The sequence below is a fragment of the Taudactylus pleione genome, unplaced genomic scaffold (assembly GCF_031769625.1).
Source record: "Taudactylus pleione unplaced genomic scaffold, aTauple2 ptg000026l, whole genome shotgun sequence".
Lineage (NCBI taxonomy): Eukaryota > Metazoa > Chordata > Amphibia > Anura > Myobatrachidae > Taudactylus > Taudactylus pleione.
Window position 1 is genome coordinate 7408225 of NW_028284428.1, and position 12681 is coordinate 7420905.

The 12681-nt window shown below is 44.2% G+C and overlaps 1 protein-coding gene across 2 annotated transcripts in view; it reads left to right on the forward strand.

Moving 5' to 3' along the window:
* The window catches only part of SMPX (small muscle protein X-linked), a 171582-nt gene that overhangs the window by 96062 nt on the left and 62839 nt on the right, over window positions 1-12681 (forward strand). For both annotated transcript variants that reach the window (XM_088451498.1, XM_088451501.1), the window contains one exon: window positions 6825-6885. In XM_088451498.1, coding sequence (XP_088307624.1) covers window positions 6825-6885 — 61 coding nt within the window. The remainder of the gene's footprint in view (window positions 1-6824; window positions 6886-12681) is intronic.

Genomic DNA, 12681 nt, shown 5'->3' on the forward strand with positions numbered 1-12681 from the left:
GCTAAATCTGGCTCTTGTTCCAGTCATGTACTTACTGCAAGTGCACATGCATGCATTTTTAATGCTGGCACCCTCATGCAAGGATTACAGGCACACTTTTCCTTGTACATTTACAAGTTACTCAATGCTTTCACTCCATGGTAGCTGCAAAGCATTTGACAAATACATTCCAATTTATATATCACAATGTCAGAGCTATTTTAGTTATTACAGTTAAACCAAATTTTAAGAGTTTTTGGAGTGTGGGAGGAAACCAGAGCACTTGGAGTAAAGCCACACATGTGGAAAACATGCAAACTCTACACAGATAATGCATTGGTCAGGAATTTAACTCATGACCAAAGGGCTGTGAGGCAGTAATGCTAACTACTACACACACCAGGCTGCAGTAATGGTAATTACTTGTGTTAATAAGGGACTTCATCTTATATCATCTTATAAAAAGGACTGATTTACTGCCAAATAAGTTAGAGACAGTAGTGACCAGAACAGTATATCCCCAGTTCCATCCAGTCCACAAGCTGTGACGACTGATGATGTAGAGTTATATTTCCACTAGCCTTAGTTCTCCAAATTAAATTCCAAAATTGCCAGGGGAATCTACTAAAGGTCAACGTGCAGAAATATACATATTCATATTAAATCTTAATGTCTTGTGATTCAGGGAGACCCATGAATGGCTACAGTGTTGGGATTCTGACTGATGTCAGGATTCCGGCACCGACATTCTGCGCGCCGGCATCCTGACAACCGGGATTTCAACTGCATCCCATGGCGACCTGTAAGGAAGGGGGGGGGGGGGGTGTGTGAAAAAAACCAGCATACTCCCAGAGACTACATCCCTGGTTGTGATAGCTAGTGTTTTGAGGAATATTGGGAATCCTGGAGTGGTAACTGATTCTAGTGTAATGTTGTGAGGTACCCAAGACACCTGCTGTGTCTTATTCTAAAACAGTAAACAAAGAAAAAATATCGACACACTGACATAAAGTTTTTATATATATATAATATATACATTCCCCTATACTTTGTCTTCCACAACAAAATAAAAATTATTTTCTTCTTTCTTGATCTGCGGTAGTACAATGGGAAATAAAATTATTTTCATCATTCTAAATCTTCTTTCTTGATCTGCGGTAGTACAATGGGAAATAAAATTATTTTCATCATTCTAAATCTTCTTTCTTGATCTGCGGTAGTACAATGGGAAATAAAATAATTTTCATAATTCTAAATCTTCTATAAATGTTTTGGTCCATTCTAGTCCAAAATACAATAATTACACAACCTCGATCCTACTGTACTTATCACAATTTTTAGTCACATGTACTTGTGGCAAATCAGCACACTCCTTATTTTCTTGCATTCTTTGTAACCTCTATGAGAGTATACAGCTATATTCTATCCCTTATTACTACTCAGTCGTACTGAAGACAATGCCTATACTTTATAAATGAATAGCAACAATTATTGAAGTGAACTAAAGCAGAAAGTAGGACAATAGTAACAGAAGACTATTATACCAGTAAGTGTGAAATGTCATGCAAATGCCAACCAAACTGCACTGATTAATCTGGTGTGTGTGTGTTTGTGTGTGTGTGTGTTTGTTTAAATTCAGATAAAGGAGATGCCAAAAACATCTGATGTATCATACAATGAATTTATTGTCTATTATCTACCAGTTATTAATATTACACTTAAACCCCAGGTCTAACCCGAGATTTGGAACATAGCTCCAAACCAGGTCAGACTCGGGACATATCCCTTTTTCCACTGCGGCGCCAATCCGGGTTATTCTCGGACCGGCGCCATTCACACTGCACATGGGTGCAGTGCCGGTGCTTGGAGATCTCCTTGCGCCAGAATGCGGTTCTCCCCGTACTGTAAACGAGTCCCGGGTTGGATGACCCTGTTACCCGTTTATACTGAGTTTTAACCGGGTCCTTCCCAGAAATAACCCTGCTTGCTAGCAGGGCTGGCTTCCCTGGTGACTGGATTTTGAGGCTAGTGGAAAAAGGGTATTAAAGGGTGATCGCGGCAGGGGTGACTGGGCCACATAATGTTTGTGTTTAAACTTGATACGCTGGTCTCTGAAGTGATCAGAGAAGCCTCTGATCATTTCAGAGGCCAGCATTCCCAGTGATGCAGTTTGTGGGTGCGCAGGTGACGTCATGATGTCACACACGATGTGAGCGGCCTGCCCTGCTGGATCTAGTTAGATCCAGTGAGCGGCAGGCGTCTACGCGGGAATGGTGCCCAGTGGCCAGCATGAAGAGAGGTAAGAGAGAGGTAAGTGGGGCCTGTTCTATACTAGGAGGGGGCACAGCATAAGGGGCATTACTGGGGGCACTACTAGGGACATTACTGGGGGCATAACATATGGGTCATTACTGGGGGCACAGCATAAGGGGCACTACTAGGGGCATTAATGAGGGCACTGCATAAGGGGCACTACTGGGTGCACTGCATAATGGGCTCTAATACAGGAGGCATTTCATAAGGAGCTCTTATAAAGGGGGCATTGCATAAGGGGCTCTAATGCAGGGGGCACTGCGTAAGGGGCTCTAATACAGGGGGCATTGAATAAGGGACACTACTGGGGGCACTGCATAAGGGGCATTACTGGGGACACTGCATAAGGGGCACTACTGGGGGCACTGCATAATGGACATTACTTGGAGCACTGCGTAAGGGGCTCTAATACAGGGGGCATTGCATAAGGAGCTCTTATAAAGGGGGAATTGCATAAGGGGCTCTTATACAGGGGGCACTGCATAATCGGCACAACTACAGTGGCATTGCATAAGGGGCTCTTATGCAGGGGGCACTGCATAATGGGCACAACTACAGTGGCATTGCATAAGGGGCTCTAATACAGGGGTCATTGCATAAGGGGCACTACAGGGGGCACTGCATTGGTTTTTATTAATAATAACCCTTTCAAAATTGCAGACTTTTTGTATTCTTGCGGCCCATTATTCAGCCCAGTTGGTATTTTGAGCTTGACATGTCTGTTCTACACAATGGAGTAATGACGACAAGGAGAGGTTATTTATAGAGGTTTTACTGGTGTTAGTTTGCGCATTTAATTATATTTATGTGAGTACAAAATGTTAAATTGATTAAGTAAAATATAAAAAAATTGATGGAGTGACACAGAAAAAGAAGAGATCACATGGTCACTGTACAGATTGTATTATTTTTTTCACTTTGAAATTTAGGTCTGTCAGGATGAGTTGCCTGGGTACAGATTTATGGTGCAGTATATGACTTATGTACAGTGGCATCAGGATGATTTCAGTTGGCTTTCAATTCTTGTCGGTAATTATTGTATTCTTGATGATATTACAACCTCAATCATACCCCGGAAAGCAAGCTTTGGAAATAATCTCGTGAGCACTAATCGAAAATAAAAGTGCTATGATCCAATCTTCTAATAATAGTTCTCGGATGCATCCAGAGCCGGATTAAGGGGGGGGCAAAGGGGGCAAGTAACCCCGGGCCCCCCTCTCACAAGGGGCCCCCCTGGACCTGTAGAAAACTTTGTGGTCGGGTCCAACATAATACTTATTTAGACACTGACTGGTCCATCTGCCTGTCCAAATAGGCCAAAAAAAAAAAAATATTAAGCCGCCCAACACCCCCCCTTACCGCTGTCACTTGGTCTGGTCCGGCAGTCTTGTACTGGCCTGGGCTTATGACTGGCGTGTGACGCGCGACGTCATCACGCTGCTCCCTCCAGGCACCGGCTCTTCCCTGCTGTCGCGGCCTGAGAAGAGCAACACAGTGACTGCAGTCCGACTCCCCAGCCAGGGCAGGGAGCACAAAGTAACTGGCTCCCGCGTGTACTGTCAGTTACAGCACAGCAACTGCAGGCCTGCAGCACCACCACCTCTCCCACTACAAACACCCTCCCTTGCAGTTCCACTGGCAACGCAGCAACCAACAGACAGTTTGGTAAGTCAGCTTATTTTTCCTTTTGCTGCTACTTCCAATTATGTACTATATAAAAATGAGTATAAGCAGAGTGGATGTTGTGTGTGTGTGTGTGTGTGTGTATGTATGTATGTATGTATATGTGTGTGTACATATATATGTGTGTGTGTGTATGTATGAATGCATGTATGTATATATATATTTTATGTGTGTGTTGGAATGTATATATATATATGTGTGTGTTTATATATACATATTTCTATGTATGTGCGTGTGTGTATATATATCTGTGTGTGTGTATATGTGTGTGTGTGCGTGTATATATATATATATATATATATATATATGCACACACATATATATATATATATATATATATATATACACACATATATATATATATGCACACACATATAATATATATATATATATATTATATATTCACAACTCAGGTGTATACAGGAATATCGTGGGCGGCACTCAAAGGACTTCAATATTTGAATAGTAAAACAGGAGACACTACTCCAAGCGTAGCTTAACGTTTCAGTTGCTTTATCAACTTTCGTCTGATGTGCCCCGGGCCCCCTATAGCCTTAATCCGGCCCTGGATGCATCTACTAATAATAGTTCTTGGATGATGATAAGCCATTGGGAAACCATTGTAAAATTTTAATGCTTAAAATTGTTTGTTGCATTGGTATAATTGTAAACACAATTTAAAACATTATATTGAATGTTTACAGTTTCTGAATAGTGTTTGTGTTTTGCATTTTTTTGCTGCTTTGGCTGCCTTTTCTTTATGTATAGTTACAAAATTACTGTCAGCGATAGGTTCCCACTGTGAAAAGTTAAAGGAAATTAATAAATAGACTAGCTGATGTATCCGGTTTCACCTGGCTAGACCTTAGATATTTACTTTTTCCACTTCCGTCACACTACTCCAATAACACATTAATCCTTAACCTCTATAGTAATGCACCACTGCTATGGTAAGACATTCCACTCCTTCACCTGTGTACCAACACATTCCACTCCCTCACCTCTGTAGTAACACATTTCCCTACCTCGCCCCAGTATCCAGACTATAGACAGACAGATAAAAGGTTGACAATGTCTAGATAGACACCAGATGTTAGACAGGTAATAGGCCGACAGAGACAAAAGGTCAACAGGGACAAAAGGCAGACACACTAAACGTCGACATGGTTAGGTTAGGGTTAGGTTTAGGGTTAAGGTTAGGTACTTACTGGAGGGTTAGGTACTTACCCTAATGGTTAGGGTTAGGCACTTACCCTGATGGTTAGGGTTAGGCACCAGGAAGGAGGGTTAGGATTAGGCACTTAGCGGAGAGTTAGGCACTAGAAGGGACAGTTAGGGTCAGGCACATATCCCGACAGTTAGGGTTAGGCACCAGGAGGGAGGGTTAGGGTTAGGCACTAAGGGGAGGGTTAGGCTGAAGATTAGGGTTAGAAAACAAAAAGATATGTGTTGAACATTGTGTGTTGACCATTTTTTGTGTTGACCTTTTGACCATGTCGACCATTTGTACCTGGCAACCTACTTACATGTCGACCATTAGTGTGTAGTCATTTTGTCCCTGTCGACCCTTTGTCTCTGTCGTCATATTGCCTGTCTAACATCTGTTGACTATCTAGACATTGTTGAGCTTTTAACTGTGTATCTTTTATACAACACCCCCCTCGCCTGTGTTCTAACACATTCAACATTCCCCTCCCTCTCCTGTAGTAACACATTCCCTTTGCTCACCCCATAGTAACACATTTGACATTTTCCTCCCCTCCCTCACCTGTGTAGTTACACATTCCCCTCCCTCGCCTCCATAATAACACAATTTCCTCTCACTACTGTTGTAACACATTTTCCTCTCTCACCTCTGTAGTAACACATTCCCTTCCCTCACTATTCAAATAAGGGAACCACACCAACTGCCAGTGATGTTTGGCAACACCTGGGGTGACAGTTGGTGTTTGAATTCTGCAGTCACGATGAGTCAGTCAGGCAGGACATTGCCCAGGGGAGAAAACATTTTTGCCCTTTTCACTCCCTTAGGAGTTGAATTTTTAAAAATCCTTTCTTAGTGGGCATGGAAGGAATATACTCCCCGATTTTCATGTTACTAGGTCCATGGGTTGGGCTGGATGTTGAGCAGTCAGTCAGTCACGACATTTGATTTTATATATATAGATTTGAGAAGAACAGCTGCTAATTAGACCCCATATAACTGTCGGATGGTGCTTGATGACATGATTTGCACCATTGTGGCAATGCCCCAAGTTGCGCATGACTACTGTTGTGTCATTGCGCAGCAGGGGACTAGGCCACAATGGTGTAAATCGTGTCATCAAGTACCATCCGACAGTTATACGGGGTCTAATTAGTAGCTGTTCTTCTCATATAGCTACTTATAGCTACACCCCCTGCATTTCCCATTTCGGCCGCCAATCTGGGAGATATAAAAAGGATGACAATTATGGTTTAGAAAGCTGTACATACAAATACTGCATCACTAAATAGGTGCAAAATATTGAAATTATTCAGCACGTTTCTATACTAACATTCAAGCAAATACAGTAAAGTGCTAAGAAAGGCCTAACTTTATTTTACTACTACTACTGGTAATCCACATGCGTACAGTCTGAAGCTACAAAAACTGAGCACAAGCAATTTCCTTAGTCCATGATTGTGTAAATGTAAGTGGAATAATTTCTTACTGTTAATTATTGAGCACCAGAGCTCAGGTGTTTCACAATATAATTGGTGGAAGTAACCAGGCAACTGGGAAAGTGAGAAGAAGTGTATCTCTGCCCAGGAAAAGAGTGAGCATTGAACAGATACATATAATCTGATTCTTTTAACTTTGCTTGCAGGAAGGAGTTTCCAGCGTATAAAATGTCTAAACAGCCAGCATCAAATGTCAGATCTATCCAGGTACGTGTTCATTAAATGAGCTTAGAACAACTTACCATTACATTTTATCTGCATGCACATTGGTGTCAACATCTATCTGGTATGTATGTATTTTTTCTATACAGAAAGAGTTAACTGAGGACTACAAAGCAGGTGTTATGTGAGGAGTGAAAATACTGGATTGAATTTTTATGTAATAAACATATATAAGGAGAAGCAGCAGTACTCTCCCCACTGGCCGTTTTTGTGGTTCTTACCAAAGTAGGATTAAAACTAAATAGTAGCCCTGGCATAAAAACTACACCAGCCCTCTACTGCACCTACTGTATGTTCTCACTGTTGTGTCTGTTGGTGCCACTGATTAACCCAGTATAGCTTTAATAGGTGGATCCAGGAATCTAGTGACTGTTGTCTAATACTGAGGGCCTGATTCACTACGGATCGCTATTCTGCTTATACACACGCAACTGCGTTGCTAATATCAGCAGTGATATTTAAATGTTTGCATTCGCATTGCGATCGCAGCCTGACATAAGGAGGCCCACTTCCCCTTACTCACATCCGTATACTTTGACAACATAGCAAAAAAATCGGTAACATCAAGTAACATCGGACCCATATGCACAGTTAAAGCAGGTCAGACCTCCCTCAGGAATTGCTAACTTCAGCGCACGCTATGAGACCTCAGGCGGCATCTGGTTTGCGGTGGCTAATTTATGTACAGTCACCCATGTAACGGCGTTGAAATGCACTGGCACTCCTGCTTTCGCCCAACTACCTCCCCGTCACCACCCACAAACGGCACTTCCTGTCAATCACTCTGTCATGGGTCTGTGTAGCCTCTGCTAACGCAGTTTTGAATGCAGCATCTGGCTCGCGCACGCGCACTGCGATGCATATGCATGCGCAGTGCAAATTAATCGAACGATTGCATGTGTATACGCAAATGCAGTGGCGTAACTATGGAGGGTGCAGGGGGTGCGGTTGCTATGGGGCCCGGCGGCTTAAGGGGCCCGCCGGCCCAGCGATCGCACCCCCTGCACCCTCCATATGCCGGGCGCCCGCTGAGACTGTGTTACCAGCGGATGCCCGGCTCCTACTCAGACCCCCGGCGGCAGCCGGAGGACGGAGCTCACTCTGTCTTCCGGGTCCCGCAGTGCACTATGGGAGTGACGTCATGACGTCACTCCCATAGTGCCGAGGAGCGGGCGCCGGGGCGGACGGCGGCTTCACAGGAGCGGGGATAAAGGTAAGTGTTTTTTTTTGTTTGTGTGTGTGTGCGCGCGGGGGGAGGGGAGGCAGCTACTGGGATCTCACTACTGGAGGCAGCTACTGGGATCTCACTACTGGGGGCAGCTACAGGGGGCTCACTACTGGGGGCAGCTACAGGGGGTCACTACTGGGGGCAGCTACTGGGATCTCACTACTGGGGGCAGCTACAGGGGGCTCACTACTGGGGGCAGCTACAGGGGGTCACTACTGAGGGCAGCTACTGGGATCTCACTACTGGGAGCAGCTACAGGGGGCTCACTACTGGGGGCAGCTACAGGGGGTCACTACTGGGGGCAGCTACTGGGATCTCACTACTGGGGGCAGCTACTGGGATCTCACTACTGGGGGCAGCTACAGGGGGTCACTACTGGGGGCAGCTACTGGGATCTCACTACTGGGGGCAGCTACAAGGGGTCACTACTGGGGGCAGCTACTGGGATCTCACTACTGGGGCAGCTACAGGGGGCTCACTACTGGGGGCAGCTACAGGGGGCTCATGACTGGGGGCAGCTACAGGGGGCTCACTACTGGGGGCTCACTACTGGGGGCTTTACAGGGGGCTCACTACTGGGAGCAGCTACAAGGGGCTCACTACTGGGGGCATTACAGGGGGCTCACTACTGGGAGCAGCTACAAGGGGCTCACTACTGGGGGCAATTACAAGGGGTTCACTACTGGGGGCAATTACAAGTGGTTCACTACTGGGAGCACTACATGAGGCTCATAACTGGGGGCAGCTACAGGGGGCTCACTACTGGGGGCACTGCGTAACTGGTACCATTTCAGTGGGCATTGCATTAGGGGCACCATTACAGTGGGCATTTAATATTTTAGGGGAACTACTGTGGTTATTGTGTAAGACCTAAGTTAGGGGGGCCCCTTAAAAATGTTGCTATGGGGCCCAATAAGTTCTAGTTACGCCCCTGCGCAAATGCGTTCCTTGCTGAATCAGGCCCTGAGTAATTAAAAGCAGATAGAAAACTATATAAAACAATTATTGGAGAACCTGGAAAAACTCACTTATACCTCTTTTCCATCAAAAACCCGGGTCCGACCTGGGTTTTCAGATATGGTTCCAACCCAGGTCAGACACCATTTACACAGCACCATCGATCTGGGTTATTCTCAGGTCAGCCCCATTCACACTGAACCTGGGTCTGCACTGCTAAACATGTGAGGTCATAAAAAGTGGGAGGTGACTGCTCCACAACCACCAATCAGCTCATTTTAGGCATGACCCAGGTCAGATAACCCGGGTTGCGTTGTTTACACTGCATCATTACTCAGGTCCATCCTGGGTCCGACCCTGGTAGCTACCTGGGTTGGATTGCTGGGTCACTTGACCCGGGTTATTTTTCAGGGACCCTTTTACACTGAGCTGTGACCCGGGTAGACCTAGCAATAACTTGGGTTTTAGCTCTGGTGTAAAAGGGGTATGAAAGTTTCAGAAACAGCAGCACCAGATTTCTAACTCAGGCCTGGTTGACCCCAAACAGATCTCTCTTATTAAGGGTTGATTGTAGTTGTCAGATTTTTACTAGCTGTGCACTTTTTTCTGTATATTGGGGGTCTATTCCTTATTCCTTAATTTCTACAAAGTAGGTAATAATTTAAATTTTTACCTACTTTTGTAGAAATGATGTATAAGGGGCCAGGGCCATTCATTATAAAGCATACTTGCCAACTTTGCTAATTTCCTCTCCGGGAAAATCCGGGAGGATAAATGCAAGGGGGAAGTGATTGGGGCAGGACTCACATAATCAGGTCCTGCTCCTTGTGGAAAAATCTGTGAATAGAGTATATTAGAATAGGGGCGGGGCCAAGTGATGCAATTATCATGTAATAGCATAATTAGGCCCCGCCCACTCTCGCAGACTTTAGATTCCCAGTAAGATTCTGCCCACTTCACTAGGAAGTAGGCGAAGGTGCAGGGGGCTACCTGAAAAATCGCGAGCCTCCCGTAGGTTCTGGGAGCGTAGGCAAGTATGTTATAAAGATAATACAGGAGATATACCTTTCAGTCCTGATGTGGGCCGGCATCCCCACGCATTAGTATGGGGACCGAAATTCATCAAGCTCTGAAAATATAACATTTTGGATGGGAGTTGGATGTCCTCCCATCCATCTTTGTAACAATGTTGATATGAATACAGTACGTGTGGCATGATGACCACTTATGTGCACTGTCACTGTCTGTGCAATGATAGCCACTGCTATTTTCTGTTTGCAGAACAGCATCTTATTTGCGATGTCCCCAATGGGACTTCACAGTATTTTGCCTCAAAGCCTCATTTCTTATCGCCGGGCATAGGGCCTGAATCAGAGAATATCGCTGGGCATAGGGCCTGAATCAGAGAATATCGCTGGGCATAGGGCCTGAATCAGAGATGTATGCTATTCCCATATTTACGCAGTTGAGCATTTATTGGTCAACTGCGCAAGCGTCACGGTCGTACTGCGCACATGCTAATGTACCTCTACAATGACGATCGCAATGAGGTTTACTTTGCAAAGTGATTGACAGTCAGGGACCGTTAGGGGAAGGTAACTGTGTCTGTGATCTCGTATGCAGATATAGTGGTTCCGTCATCTCAGTTCACACGGCCATTCTGTGATACCATCCAGTAGGGTTACTCAGATGGGCGATTATCGAATGGTCTGCGACAGCGGCTGCACATTTCTACTCAGTTGCTTTGATTTGTGATGGCCCCGGTGGACGTCTCTCAATAAATATCCCAGCGGCTACAGCATGAATATATTTTCATACACGCTGCTGCATGTGGGATCACAGCTGCGATTGCATTAGCGTCATCTCTGAGTCAGGCCCATAGTGTCGATAAGAGATTATATTGAATGGGGCAAACTTGCATTAGTAAATCAGTATGCAATAGAAAGCTGGATGTGCAATGAATTTTCACCTCCTACCATTTACATCATCATGGGTTAAAATGTTACCTGAACAGGGCGTAAGGGTTTATCTTAAAAATATGTTTATTTTACATTTATGGGAGTTGATATGCTGGAATCAGCAACGTTACAGATCCACTCTAATCAGTCTGAGCAGAACTATTGCTTACATAAGCAGTAATTGTGAATCTCTTGTAGAATTGTTATATATATTTGAAGCACACGCCCAACACACTAAAACCAGTTGGCCAGTGCCTCCTATTTTCAGGATTAATCTAATGGTAATCTGTCATTATGTGACTATAACTGCATTAATTAAGGATTAGTAAATATATACTGTGTAATAGTTTTTGCCATTACAGCAAGGGGAAAAAAACAATTGAGTTACATAAGCAACCATCCTTTTACTTGGAACCCGTTAAGCTTAAAAACTGAGAAGTGACAACACATCTTAAGATAGCACTATTCCTAATTTTCCAAATTTGCTGCGTCTCATTTTATTTGAACAGGGACCCACAGTGCTCATAACAGGGAGATTATCCTCGCTAATTGTAGCACAGTTGCCACTCATATTTAATTCCCCCAGGAAAACATTACACAAGATGGAAAAAAGTTATTTTAATACTTTAACAGGGTTTACAATGCATCAGTGAATCAGTGGATCTTGCTTTTGCATACCCGTGTGCTTTTGTCTTACAGGTGTAGACCTGCAATGAAAATATTTATTCATTTAAAAAAAAAATAATAATCATTTCTAGTAAATTGGCCCATATTCATTATGCAACATTTTTTGTGTGTACACGTGACACGTTCAATATGCAAATTGAGTCAGGATGGGTTTATGCAGAACACAATTATTTTAAAATCTGTTCATTTTATTATTACATTTGTGGAACAGTTTTGCTTAAGTTGCTCTGACCCTCCTTCCCTCCTGCCCACCCACCCATATAAAGAAGCCACTATGGAGACACACAACCAAAAACACATCATAATAATGTATAAAATTATATTTTATTATATCAATTTAAAAATAAACACTATCAACCCTAGTGATCTTAAAATATCTTAACAGAACATTGTTGTTATAGACCAGGGGTCAGGGAACTTTTTTACCTTTTACCCCAAAATATATTTAGATACGCCGATGTTACCCCCTTGATTTGAAAGGAAAGAAATCATATAGTAGTGCCCCCATATAATGCCCCTGTAGAAGTGCCTCCATATAATGCCCCTGTAGTAGTGCCCCCATATAGTGCCCCCATATAGTACCCCTGTAGTAGTGCTCCCATATAGTGCCCCTGTAGTAGTGCCCCCATAGTTATGCCCCTGTAGTAGTGCCCCCATATAATGCCCCTGTAGTAATGCCCCCATATAATGCCCTGTAGTGCCGCTTGTACAAAAAAAAAAAAAACACTTACCTCAATCCTCGCTCCTGCATCCACGCCGTCCTGTCCGCCCGGCTGCTCCTCGGAACTATGGGAGACACGTCATGACGTCTCTCCCATAGTACGCATGGAGAGAGGCGGAAGCTGGAGTTCAGAATAGAACTCCAGCCTCCGGCTAATGCGGCGCTGCAGGGAAGGAGCCGGGCGCCCGCTGGTAATAACATCTCAGCTTGCATCCGGCTTAGCGCCTCCC